This window comes from Nyctereutes procyonoides, unplaced genomic scaffold (genome assembly GCF_905146905.1).
Source record: "Nyctereutes procyonoides isolate TBG_1078 unplaced genomic scaffold, NYPRO_anot_genome, whole genome shotgun sequence".
Classification (NCBI taxonomy): domain Eukaryota; kingdom Metazoa; phylum Chordata; class Mammalia; order Carnivora; family Canidae; genus Nyctereutes; species Nyctereutes procyonoides.
In genome coordinates this window covers 30,618,340-30,631,709 of record NW_026575132.1, presented here as the reverse complement: position 1 = coordinate 30,631,709, position 13,370 = coordinate 30,618,340, and the positions used below count along the sequence as shown (strand labels likewise).

General features: G+C 50.7%; 1 protein-coding gene across 1 annotated transcript in view; it reads right to left on the bottom strand.

Moving 5' to 3' along the window:
• DLGAP2 (DLG associated protein 2) overlaps nt 1–13,370 on the bottom strand; it is a 685,607-nt gene that overhangs the window by 297,829 nt on the left and 374,408 nt on the right. Inside the window, exon 4 of the mRNA XM_055345374.1 lies at nt 12,236–12,268. Coding sequence (XP_055201349.1) covers nt 12,236–12,268 — 33 coding nt within the window. The remainder of the gene's footprint in view (nt 1–12,235; nt 12,269–13,370) is intronic.

Sequence of the window (13,370 nt, the reverse complement as noted above, 5' to 3'; positions counted from 1 at the left end):
GACAAGCTGCGGCACCGTGTGTGATGGGGGAGCCCTGATCTGTGCCTCAGGCGCCCCAGTGAGCACCTGGCGGGATGGTGCCCGTGAAGCCTCCTGGCCGCACACTCCAAGGAGCCTCTCGTTGGCGCCCTGTTAGCCCATGCCGGGGGTCAGTAGTTGCTGGTGGGGTGAAGGCCTGTCTCTAAACTCACCCAACCGTACCATCCAGATCAACAGAAAGTCCCTTCCACATGTGGCCCTGGGCAGCTGTTCAGAGCTTGTATCTACTGATTCCTGTCATACCCATTGGCCCTGAGTAGGAATTCAGGACGGAAACCAAGGTCATGTCCCAGTGACCAGGTGGATTTTGTCAGAGATCTAAGGCAGAGATGGACCCACAGTGATGAAATATTAATAAACTATGACTGTTTGCTTCCAGGTTCCCCTGGGAACAGCATGAGAGCTGATCTTTGTACCTTTTTGTGTCCCTAAATGTCCATGAGAAATTGATGAAAATGATGTATCCTTTTGCCTGTAGAGCATATACGGACACTTCCAAGTCCTATGCGTAGTTGTGGGCTTATCACAGACCAATGGCTCCTCGTCTGTCTTACAGAGAGGTAGGAAAAAATCTGCAGGATGACATGAAAAGTTATCCCTGACCCGAGTTCTAGAGACCCACCCAAACCTCCATACCATGGTTCCTGAGCCTTGTCCTCTCCTCAGTTCCGGATGCTTTTCCCATATGCAATGCTTGACATTCGATTATTCCCTCCCACAGGTGAAATTATTTGCTTCTTCCTGACATTTCCAAAAAACAAAGTTAAAAATGTTATGGGATTTATATAATGTGTATGCCTACTTTCTCCATGAGACGTCACTGGCCTGAAAACTCTCCACACCCTGCTCTCTACCCTCACACGTCAGACGCTCTCCGTGTTGACCTATGTGACTTAGTGCTTCAACGGCCAAAACCTGAAGACCAATGCTGACTGCAGAGATACCAACTCGAATTCAAGCTGTCTTACATTTTACCGCAAACAGGGTCTTCCCATAATGTCTGTCATCACGTTAACTGTCCTAGGTCCACTTCACAATACTTAAGTAACTATCTTAGAATTTGAGAAAACAGAAACTAGAAACAAGATTCTAATTTTATTACTCAAGAGCGATCAGCGGCATGCCCGTTAGAAGAGCTGTGCTGGGTCAGCTTTCTGTACATCAGCCAACAGGACTTCCCAGTGGAGTGTGGAATCTGGAGCAGAGCTCTGGCACAGCCCTCCACGTGGGCTTCGTGTGTTACTCCTAGTGTGGCTCTTAATTATATTCCCGAGAATTCCAGAGAATCAGTCCCACAAGGATATGTTACTCGGGGTCACCGAGCACTTTTTCTAAGCAAACCGTGACCCTGTCATTCTTTCGTCCACTGTCTCCCACCTTCGACCTCCCCCATCTCAAACACTCGTGACGGCCACGTTGCAAGGGCTGATATGAGGTCCACCACCTACGTGTAGTCTCTGCTTTTCTCTCTAATCTTTAATGGAACTGGGATGACAAATCTGGGAAGTTTCTACTCAATACAATTCCCTGTGACTCTGTCTTACCCCAAGGGGCCTCTTCCCCTTATGAGCCAAAGAAGCCCCATCTAGGGATCTTTCACATGCCAGGTTCTATTGCACATGAAGCCATACTTTATAAAACAACACTGATCGTCATCTTTGCTAAATACAACTACTGGTTTGCTTTATAGGTATTTCTCACAACTGTTAATTCTCGGGTTCTCTTTAGATGCTCAGTCCTGCACGTCCCTGACACCTAGAATAACTCCTGACAGACGCTGAAGAAAACAGAGATAGGTGATTAACAACCGACAGAGAAGCGGCCAGATAAAACACATGCCTGAGTCCCTACTATGCACTAGGCACTATGTGAAACACCACAATTTTCAAAATTGCCTCAAAATGAGGGCACTATTTTACCCATTTCATAGATGAGAACTTTAGATTTACTGAGGTTACACTGATTTGTTCAAGGTCTACAGGTCCTAAAGAGAGAGAGCCCTTGAGTTCTGATTTTGTATTCTTTATTTATGGTCTTTTTTAATCTTTGCACCCATTTTCATTTGTACATTTATCACTAGTTCATTTAATTGATAACCTACTGCTACTTACTCCATTAATAGTTAACCTGCCAAAATTAACTACCATGGACCCATGAAGATGTGAGGGAGGAACGTGAATCTGAGCAATGGGAATTGGGTCATGCCTCATTACAATCTTGAAAAATTAGTTCCCATCTGCCTTCTTCACCACACGTCTGATAATATAACATGGAGTTTCACTAAATAGCAGGGCAGTGATGCACAACGTCACGGAAACCATGTACGCATACGCAGAACACCCAGAAAACCAAACCCAGCCTCTTAAAGCGAAGCCACCTCTGTGCCGGCGTACACACCGTTCTAAGGCGGAGGAAGTTTGAGGATGAGAACGACAGCGCACAGGGTTCGGGTCCCGTGAAAGCCCACACTTCTAATCCTAAACGCTGGGATACTGGCTCCTAACTCCTGGCCCCAGTCCCTTCCTGCCAGACTCAGAGCTTTGATTTTTCCCCAGAAACTCAGTGAGCTGGTATTAAGGCAGGAGTCAACATGTATTTCAAAACTATTTTCTAAAGCAAAACCAGTGGTTTCATATCCTATTAGTCACTGAGGTTGTGATGCTTGATAATCACGTGTGTGGGTTGAAGTGGCTGCACGTGTGTCCACCGCCCTGTCCGTTTCCAGCCTCTGAGGGGTAATGTTCCAACACGTCTGGCTTCTCCAGCCTGGAGTCACTGAGGTGAGCACATGAGGGGCCTGGTCCCTGCCCCGCGCCATGTGGCAGCCCCGTCTCCCATCTTGCTGAAACAAGGCCCACGTGATTTTAGACAGTAAAACCACCTCTGCTCCACAGGGGAAAGCTTTGTCTAAGGGTCAGCTGTGAGCCAAGCTCAGAGGGGAAGATGGCATGTCTGGGGGGGCGCAGAGGGGCCTGTGTCACAGGAACCCACGGGCATGTACAGGGAGATGTGGCACATTCACAGCTGGCACCTTTGTTGCAAACTCTCCCCAGCCCCGGAACAGAATCTTCTATACGTAGAATCTACAACCCTGTGAGGAGAGAACTATCTGTTCAAAAAAAAATTTTCTTAAGAGAAACAGGTCCTATGGTGCCTGGGTGGCTCAGTTGGTGAAGTGCCTACCTCTGACTCAGGTCAGGATCTCAGGGTCCTGGGATCGAGTCCTGCATCAGGCTCCCTACTCCTCCCCCTGCTTGTGCTCTCGTTCTCTAATGGATAAATAAAATCTTAAAAAAGAAAATAGAAAAAGAAAAAAGAAAAAGGGGACCTAGATCCAATCTGCTTTTATGGTAAGACCCCTGCCCACGCCTCCAAGAGGACCGTCCTCCCGCGAGAGGACTGTGCCTCATCCTCGCAGGCCCTCGAAGACCCACAGCCAGCACTGGGCCTCTGATCACAAGACTGGCTAGGGGGCCACGTGCTACCTCTACGTCGGACATGCCCCTCGGAGCCAGCCCACAAAGGTTGATGCTGCAAAACCCTGAGCGTTTGTGATTCGTTACGTTGCTAATGAGATGCAACAGAGAGCAAAGCTAAATTATGAATACATATCGCTAATCATTGCAAGGGGTCTCGGTGAAAGTGGTCTCCTTTCTGTGAGCCACTTAAAAAAACCTAGAATACCACACACCCCGTCAGACATATGGACGGGAACACTGGACGGTGTCTGACAGGGGTTGCTGGCTTGACCCGGGGCCCGTGTCCCTGCCTCTGGGAGGTGCTGTGGACAGATAGATGCCCACACCAGAGCAGCCCTTCGGGAGGAAGGAAGTCCGGAGTGGGCAGAGCCGGAGGGACGGGCGGACACTGCTCACAAGCCCTGACTCCTGAAGCTTGGGTGCCAGCTGCCCCGGGGCCTGGCTCCCTCCTCTCGGGTCCTCACAGTCCTCACAGGACTACACTCAGGCTGATGGCAGGGCCGCGCTCTGCGGAGTCACCCCAGGAGGGGCAGGTCTACGCAGGCGGTGGCACCGGGCACTCACTGTGCCACGTCGCTCACTCCGCCTGGAGGCCGCAGAGCCCAGATGCTTCCTCATGGCTGGGACGATGTGGTACCGCCAGCGCAGAATGATCCTCCCCGAAGCGCCTCCACCACGCTGGCCAGAGGCTAGCCTAAAGGATGGAACTAGACTTCGAGGCATGGAAGCGATACACTGAGATAATTTCACTTCTATCATCAAGAGATAGAAGCACCGAGCGTCTCCATCTTCTGGAGCTCCCGGAGACGGCGAGGATTCCCTCTAGGATGCGTGGCCCTCAGCGCCGACCCAAGGACACCACACTTGGGGATTTCATGCCTGTGTCACAAGATGGCATGGGTGATACTCAAATTTCACAACAAAACTCTTGCTTTCAAAGCAGAAACATGCTCCTGCAAGATGAATGTCAGACCCTGTCTTCGTGCAGAATCTCCCTTTAGCCCTTTCTTCAGCACTGAAAAGGAGCTTATTTTGAATTCTAGCAGGAACTCTAGTTCGCTCTTCCTCTACATTCAATCGCATACATTCCCTACGTGCCTTCATCTCCCGAAAACGCTTCAAGACACAGCAAATAGGCATCGGTTTAGCAACAAGAGAATAGATGCTACTCGACCTAAACCTACTAAATCTGAAAACTGATACTTAAATTGCTCAGCAACCAGAAAAATAGAGCATTTATTTATTCCTTGAGCACATTAATGAGGTGAAATTGCTTCAATGTCAGCTGAATGCCTCAATCTCAGATATTGGATAATCCAAAAAATGAAATGTGCAAATTAGGGTTCATTTGTGCATTTTATATCATTCTACATGAATGCATGATTGTGACCGAGTCTCAGACACCAGATGGTCCATACAACTCATCCCCAGTCTCAGTCTGTCTTACCATATTTAGTGGATGGGGCTTCACCTCTGATTCTAAGCGTAGCTGACAAAACTGCCTTTGTCAGTGAAAAGACCAGATATCCGAGTGGTCAGTTTCATGCATTTGGCTCAAAAACACACAGCTGTGAGGTCTACAGGGCTCGTCGGGCCCCCAGATGCGAGGATAGGAAGAACACGGCCTCTCCGCTCGCGGTGCTCTGCTGCAGGCCCGAGGCATGTCCTGCCAGCAGCATCCGCAGAGGAGGAACCTGGAAGGAGTGTAAGTCAAGGTACAACCAAGGGCCTCTGATGGGAGGGACACAGGCCCACCCGCAGGCAGAGCTAGGGCTGACCCTGCAAGTCTGTCCCTAGGCTTCTCTGTTTTTAATAAAAAATAGTACATGTCCCCTCTCCCCGCATCATGCGAACCCTAATGTCTGCCAAGATAGCAAATGTGAGCCACTCCCTGGGCCCTTCTCTGTGTAACCTCCCCATACACACACACACACACACACACACACACACACACATACACAAATATGTGACACACACAAACATATGCATGCATGTACAGACACAGGCATACACATGCACACCCATTGTACACAGTCACAGACACATGCACATGCATGCACACATGCATAGACACAGATACACAGACACACATGTACTGACACGTGCATGCACATACATGTACACATGCACATATATGCATGTGTATGAGTGTACACGAGATACATGCACACACATGCAGACATATACAGACACATACATGCGTGTGCAAACACACATGTGCACATGGTCCGCATGTACTACCCCTTCCTCTGTCCATCACACTGCAGAAGATCCTTGCACATCCAGAGTGCACTCACAGAGCCCTGCTTCTCAGATGGGGCCCCAGACGCAGCAGCGTGTTACCTGCAGCTACATGGGGGTGGGAAGGGAAGCTGCATGCATGGGAGACTGCAGACACGGCATCCACATGGTGGGTGGTAGGAACTCTGCCAGCATGTGAGGGAGGAGCCGGGGCTCTCTGAGCATCAGGGGACCCCAGGATGGGGATAGCACAGAAGCTGCTTCACGCTTCACGCCCTCCTTGCCAGGAGAACATGGTCCAAGTGAACCTGTGCAATCCTGGAGCCAAAAGGGTCCTAGGTTTCTGCAAACATTTCCAACAAGAGCACAGGCTGTCTGTGCGAGCACCTGCTGAAGAGCCATGGAGGCCCCACATCATGAGAGAACCGCGTCCGAGCGAGCAAGTCAGAGCAAGTCGACCCCGTGAACGAGGCACGAGCCCCTAGGCAGATGGTCGGCAGTGCTCCCGCCCAGGATGCCTGGGCCCCAGCAGCTCCTCGAGGCTCCTCCGCTCTCATTGGGTGTGACTGGCTCCCCTGGGACCCCATGTACACAGGTCTCCCCTGGGACTTGGGATCCGTACGAAGCTCCTTGCAATCCTCTGTTTATTCTTTAGTTTTCCACATTTCGAGCCTATTCTACAGTAGGTGATTGCTTCAGCTTCCTTTTATCATTAAATAGTGACTTTCTCTAAAACTCCTGCACGCTGTGTTATCTGAGGCTTTCTTCCTTCCCCCATCTCTGTCTTTTACTCCACTTTACATGGATGGAATACACGTAAAAGCCCCTCAGCCCCTCCTTCCAAGCAATGCCCGTCCTCTTCTCCTCGGGGCCTGCTTTGTCGCCGACATGGGCTTGGTTTCTCAGGCCGTCTCCCACATGTCGTCACTCTCATGTCCTGTCACCCTGTAGCCTTCTACGCAAAACTCTGGGAAATATCCTCATATCTGTTTTCTGCTTTGCTCATTCTCCGTCTGGCAACATCTAATCTGTTACGTAACAGACAGGCACAGTCACGAATTTAAATGACCTTTTTTGTTCTCAGACGTGCTGTTTGTTTTCAACCTGTCCTTCTGTCGCACTAGATTGTTATTTCATCACGGCTTCTTTTCCTTTTAAAAACCAAGTTAGTCCTTTTAAACACCCTGTGCAAGCCACCAGTTCTAGCACTGGGTTGCTTATCCACCTGCCACATGTCTTCATTCCCTCAAAATTTCTTTATAGGGGTTATAATCTTTTATCGTCTATTTTTAGGCAAGGCGGAGTCCTATGTGGTCAAAGATTCTGCAGATGATTTGTGACGTTGACTGTGCCTCAGCCCTCAGGTTCCAACAGCATCCCCACGGATCTGGGAACGAGTTTCACATTCATTTTACCACCTGGTCCTCCTGCAATGCACAGATGCGGGGAAATCAGACCTGGCGTCCACACCCGGGTGTGTGTTTCTTGCTGGTCACTTTATATTCCACCCGTGACCCCGGATATGTGACAGGCTTCCTTTACACTTCCTTGGTCATTGTCTTCTAGTCTTTTTCTCATAAAGGTGAAAACACGTTGAGATTCTGGGTTTCACTCCAGGGGCGGGGTCCCATCGCTTCCCATGTCAGGCGCCCCTGCATCCCACACCTGCCTGAGTGTCCCACGTCCACCCCATCCTGTGCCCCCTTCTGGGTTTTACTTCTCAGAGGCTACTGAGGCCTTGAGTCTTGCCCATCCTCTGGGTTAGACGTCCTCCTGAACTCTGGGAGCCTAGAATGAACCTCCTTCATTCAAGCTCAGGTAGGTACCAAAGGCCCGTGACATGTCACCCGGCAGTGTCTCAAGCTCACAGCAAGGACCCTTCTGAGGCCCTCCACCCTAACCTTTTAAGACCAGCGGGTTTCCTTCCTGTATCTTCAGCAAGTCATATTCTCTGACTTGTACTAAAACACTAACCATTCTGAGGTCCCGAAGGCAGATCGGCTGGAATAGAATTCTGTTTTCTCTCAAAAGCCAGTAGAATTCTTCAGTTCCTAAGCAACGCTAATTTTTTCTAGAGAGCCTGGCACATGCTGAGAACTTAATAAATGCGGGTTATCTACCACAAACCTCCAAGAATAGCAAACAGAAAAGACCATTTTTACCCAAAGCATACAATTAACGAGGTCTGATCTCCAAACGAGATGGGGCAGCAGCTGCAGGTGAGGCATGGATGCCCTCGTTCCTGCAAGAGCAGAGGTGGGGCCGAAATGCTTCTTCCCAACCCATGATGCCCAGGCTTTAAGGAGCAGCCTTCCTGCCCTTCCCTCGTGGTGAGAGATCTTAGCATTTCAGGATGACACCTACCCAATGAAGGAGCAAAAACAGTACCGAAGTTTTACATTGATTAGAGTCATTTGTGGGGGAAAATCTCAAACACCTGACTTAAAAATCGAGAACATGATGCTACTAAACGCAATATGTATTTAAAAACATGTCCCACTTTTTCTTACTCATGAGTGAGGAAGAGACAAGGTAGCTCGGGTTCCTTCTATTTGTAGTGATACATAAGATTCTGTCCAAAATTCTAAGAGCAGTATGCAATTTGTGTCCTCAAATGATCAAAGTAAAAAACAAAAATAAAGCAGATTTAAAATGAAAGTCTCTTATCTTAAACTTTTTGTGATTTTTTTGAACCTGAATTTTGCTTTGCAACCAGAATTTCTGTACATCTTCTAAATATACATTGATGCCTCCATACGTGGCCGACTTCTTTTGAACTCATACATCTCAAGGCGTCTCTTACTAAACATCCTCTGTGCTAAACTCCATCCTGATATTTTTGTAGCATTACTTATTTGTTCCAAATTTAAATTATAATAGCTTATTTTATTCCTTAGTTTTGACTGGGTTAAATAACATAGATGTTAAGACACCATTATTACATTGTAGGAGATCGCAGATAAGTTTTCCTAAACCCTTCTAGGCATCTGCCTTCCCACATTAGGAGATCTATTTACTAGGAGGGCAAATTGAACCCTAAAAATGTACACAAATAGGCACATCCATGAACCGACGTCTGTGGTTCTACCATAACATTCCCTGTGGTCTAGTTAGAAGTAAGTGCTGTCATGTATCTGTCAATAAAGCTTGAAAAGGATCATATACTCTTTTTTTTAATTTTATTTATTTATTTATTTATTTATGATAGTCACAGAGAGAGAGAGAGAGGGGCAGAGACATAGGCAGAGGGAGAAGCTGGCTCCATGCACTGGGAGCCCGACGTGGGATTCGATCCCGGGTCTCCAGGATCGCGCCCTGGGCCAAAGGCAGGCGCCAAACCGCTGTGCCACCCAGGGATCCCCAGGATCATATACTCTTAAATTATTTTCCTATATTAGATTGATGGGGTTCAGCATATGAACCGTCAGAGATGCTAGCTGTGTCAAGGTAAACTGACAAAGTGATCCCGCCAGATTGCGACCACGGCGACCAGGACCTCCACGATGCAGCTCCACGATGAGACCGTCGTCGGCCTCTCAGGCCTGTAGCAAACCATAATAACGAGGTTGCTCTCTGTAGACTCCAAACTGGTTTTTTTTTGTTGTTGTTGTTGTTGTTTTTGTTGTTTATAATCGGTCTCTAGTTCGGCAACACACTCTGGCGAGTGTATCCCTGCAAAAGGGAGGTGAGTCTGGTTGGGTAACCAGCTCTACCTTCTTGCTGCCCCTACTCCCAAACTCAGAGTCACCCGTCTGTACAGCCTTGGTAGGAAGAGGGATACCGGTAAGTCACATAAAACACTCCATAAAACATTCTCCTCTCAAAAATGTAGTCGCCCAAGGTTCAGAAACCAGGGAAGGTAGAAAGGATAAGCGAATTTGTGTACTGAGGTCTCGATCTATGTGTTATGTACAATTACAAGCTAATGTACTCGGTGAAACAGGCCCCGCCTTCGCAGGGATGCTCATGCCTGCAATCCTGAGGGCCGCAGCACCCCATAAACTTTGTTCCCAGTCTCGCTGCTTGACAGATATTATCATCTGAGACAGTGCTAATTATTCCATCTGTATCCAAAGAACCAGCTCCCTCCAAGAGAACTAATCATTAAAATGCAAATAGGTGTTTCCCACTTCACTGGTTTAGCGGAGAAAGACTGTTAACAGCTTTCTGACAAGAAAGAGAGAAGCTTAATGAGTTGAGGCCTTAACCCTGTGGATGGAAGGAGCACAAGGCTCCAGATCCAACTCCGCACTGTGCTCCAGCCTCCGGTGCGGATCCTTTCTGTGCGGCGGCCTTTATGAGTTAGCTGATAGAAGCTGCTAGAGACATTACCCAACAACAGAGCTGATTTCGGATTCCACTCACTGTGCCCAGGCAGCTCTCACGTAGACTAATCACTTAAATGATTTAAAAATGTATGAATATGCATGGTGGTGCTTTACAAAAAAATAAAGCCCAGCTGGGACCATGCCATCAAAGCTTTCCTCCCTTTTCTCTGATTTGGAGCAACTGCACTGGCGTATCTGGAACGCTGGAGCGGCCGCAGAGCCTGAGGTCCAGGTGGACGAGGCACGAGCGGCAGTGTGTCCAGCAGCCCTACAAATGCAACCTCTGTGCCATCTCCCCGATCCTCACGGCCTCCTGGGGGGTGGGGGGGGCTGTCTTAAATATCTACATCTTGAGCTGCCCCCGGAACGAGAAGGGGCACATCTCCTCCCTCTGCCCCTGGCAACTTTACACCTTTGGTGCACGGTGATCGGTGATCTGATTAGATGCTGACCCAGGTGGGCTACCGGGGGACCTGCTGGACGTCGTCCAGGACGGGCAGACAGGGGTCCTGTGCGCGACCAGGGTTCTGACCTCTGACAGGGTGGGGGCAGGGGCACTCCCAGGGGGGAGGATGCAGCCCTGCCCTTGCGTGGGGGCAAGCCGCAGGGGTCCCACGACCCGGGGTGCCCACAGGAATGCATGAACCCCTGTCTCTGAGCGAGGACCCCCCCAGCTAACACCCCCTTGACTCAACCCACGCCCTCCCACAACCACACCGGTTGCACGTGCCCCCATAGGACAGCGGGAAGAAGCCGAGAGCGGGAACCGGACTCCATGCAGCGCACACAGACTGCAGACAGCAGAGGCCCATGACAGGAATGGGCGGGGCGGGGGGCCTGGAGAGGTCTGGGTGGGCCTCGAGGTGGAGGGTCCAGGCTTCGGAGCACACTGAGGACCCTCAGCAGGAGGCGCGTGTCGCACAAGGACAACACAGGAAGCCAAGGCCTGATGCGCACGTTCCCAACCCGGGACAGACACCGATGTTATAATGACAAGAACGAATGAAGTTCCCAAGTACCTGCAGGACCCACTCAAGCTGGAGGCCCTTGTGGGCACCCTCGGCCCCTCCCGCTCAGAGGCCACTGCCCACCGCACAAAACCTGCTCTCGGTGGCCTCCCTGCAGCATCCCACCCCAAAACTCCACTTTTCTTTGACCCCAGAAACCCCGGGTGTCCAGAGTCTCGGGTTTTATGCAACAGTGACCATTTGAGTCCGTGCACTTTGCCGCAGCCACAGCAGTGCACCGGATACCCCTTCACCCACAGAGCAAGACGTTTGAGGACTCAGGCACGTCTCAACCACAAGACTGGAGAAACAGGGTGTTTGATGGAATTTCTACATGAACCCGATGGTCACTTTTGTTCTTTCATCTCGTGGGTGGAAATCTCGGCAGTGAATATGACGATGTTTGTGTGACACGGAGCACGTGCTCGAGTCATGCACATTCAGGCACCCGGGGTCCCGGGCTCTGACGGCCACCCCCGCCCCGTGGCGAGGCCACACGCCGCCGCGCTGAGCCCGACCATCACAGCTCTGATGCACCCAGGGCCCTCGCCAACGGAGGCCGCGTGCGAACCGCATTTCTTTTATTCTTTCCTCTTGTGACACGGGAAAGGTTTCAGCCTTCACTACTTTCGAACATAGGTAAATCAGAGTCAGGAGCTCTAGTTTTAAAAGTATCTTCGAAAAAAATAAAAATAAAAAAATAAAAGTATCTTCGATAACACAGATCATGCACTGTGTAATGGCACTGATTACCAGCAAGCCCCTGCTGCGCCTTTCGGGTTCGCTCACTAATAATACGGAAAGGTTTTCCCAGGTCTTGTTTCAGGTGAGGCTCATCAGCACTTGGGGCTAATGTATTTAAAGCCATGAAATACGTATTTCTAACACCAGCATTTATTACCTGGAGAAACCTCATTAAAATCTGTGAATCTGAAACCCCAAAGGCAAGTGTTGTAATGTGGCTGTGATTCCCTTTCTGCTCAGGGATGACCGCCCCCTGCCACCCTGCACCCCACGCCAGTTTTACCCACTTTCCACCAAACACTGTGGAGAACGCGGGCCGGACACGCCGACGGCCGTCCGCGACCACGGTGCCCCCGCCACGGCCAGCGGAGGCGGGGACGGGGTCGAGCACACTCACCTTCCGGCTCCCCGCAGAGGGTGCACTGCGATTCTGCAAACAGAAGAGAGAGAGGCCGTTACTAAGGGGTCTTGGGGTCTCACGCCCGTCATGGGAGGGGCCCTCTCGGCACGTGGCCCACGCCCACCCCACGCCTGGGCAAACATCCCTGCACGGCACGAGTGTAGCCGCCCCTTCACAGCTTCCTCACTAGCAGACCACCCATCTCTTCGTCACAGGCACACGCATACGAACATACTCTCATGACCACGTGGGGCCCCACAGGATGCACTCGGCACAGATGACGGATTTCATCCCCCAACACCTAAGCCTTTGCTTTAACCACAACTCTTAGGTTTGCTTTCGGGCACCAACAATCACGAGCAAAAGGGCGGAATTAAAACCACAGGACGCACATTAAGCTCCAGCTACCGATGGTCCTCAGGGTGCAGGTCCGCCCATCAGGGTCAGACCCTAGGAATGGACCAAGACGTGTGGGGGTCACGACACTCACAGTCTCCTCGGGAAACTATGACAGCGAGTACGATACGGTAAGTACAAGTGCAACTGTGGGCAAGAATTGAGGCCCTGGGTCCTCTAGGCAGGTGACCCCCCCCCCGCCATGGCCCTCAAGCAGGGATGCAGGCACCCTCCACGTGAGCATGGGAGGGCGGGGTGACAAATGCATTCAAGCAGCCCTTGGGCGCCAGCCCCAGCCCTGAGGATGCCAACCTCCTTCTATTCCAACCCCAGGAGGCAGCAAAGGACTTGCAGAGGGCACAGCGTCTGCACGGGGTCTCAAGGCCCAGGAGGATTTCGGGACAAGCATGGCGCAGGCAGACGGGCGTGGCCAGAGGAAGGGGCTGGTGGCCTCAGCGCCCGGGAGCTGGGAGGACACGAGATGGACAGTTTGCGGAGGGAACTCAAGATCATAGCAGGAGCTGGGACATTTTTTAATATAAAATTCAGACCCTTGGGGCACTTGGGTGGCTCAGCAGTTGAGTGCCTGCCTTCGGCCCAGGGTGTGACCCCAGGTCCCGGGATCGAGTCCCACATCGGGCCCCCTGCGAGGAGCCTGCTTCTCCCTCTGCCTGTGTCTCCGCCTCGGTCTGTGTCTCTCATGAATAAATAAATAAAATCTTTAAAAATAAATAAA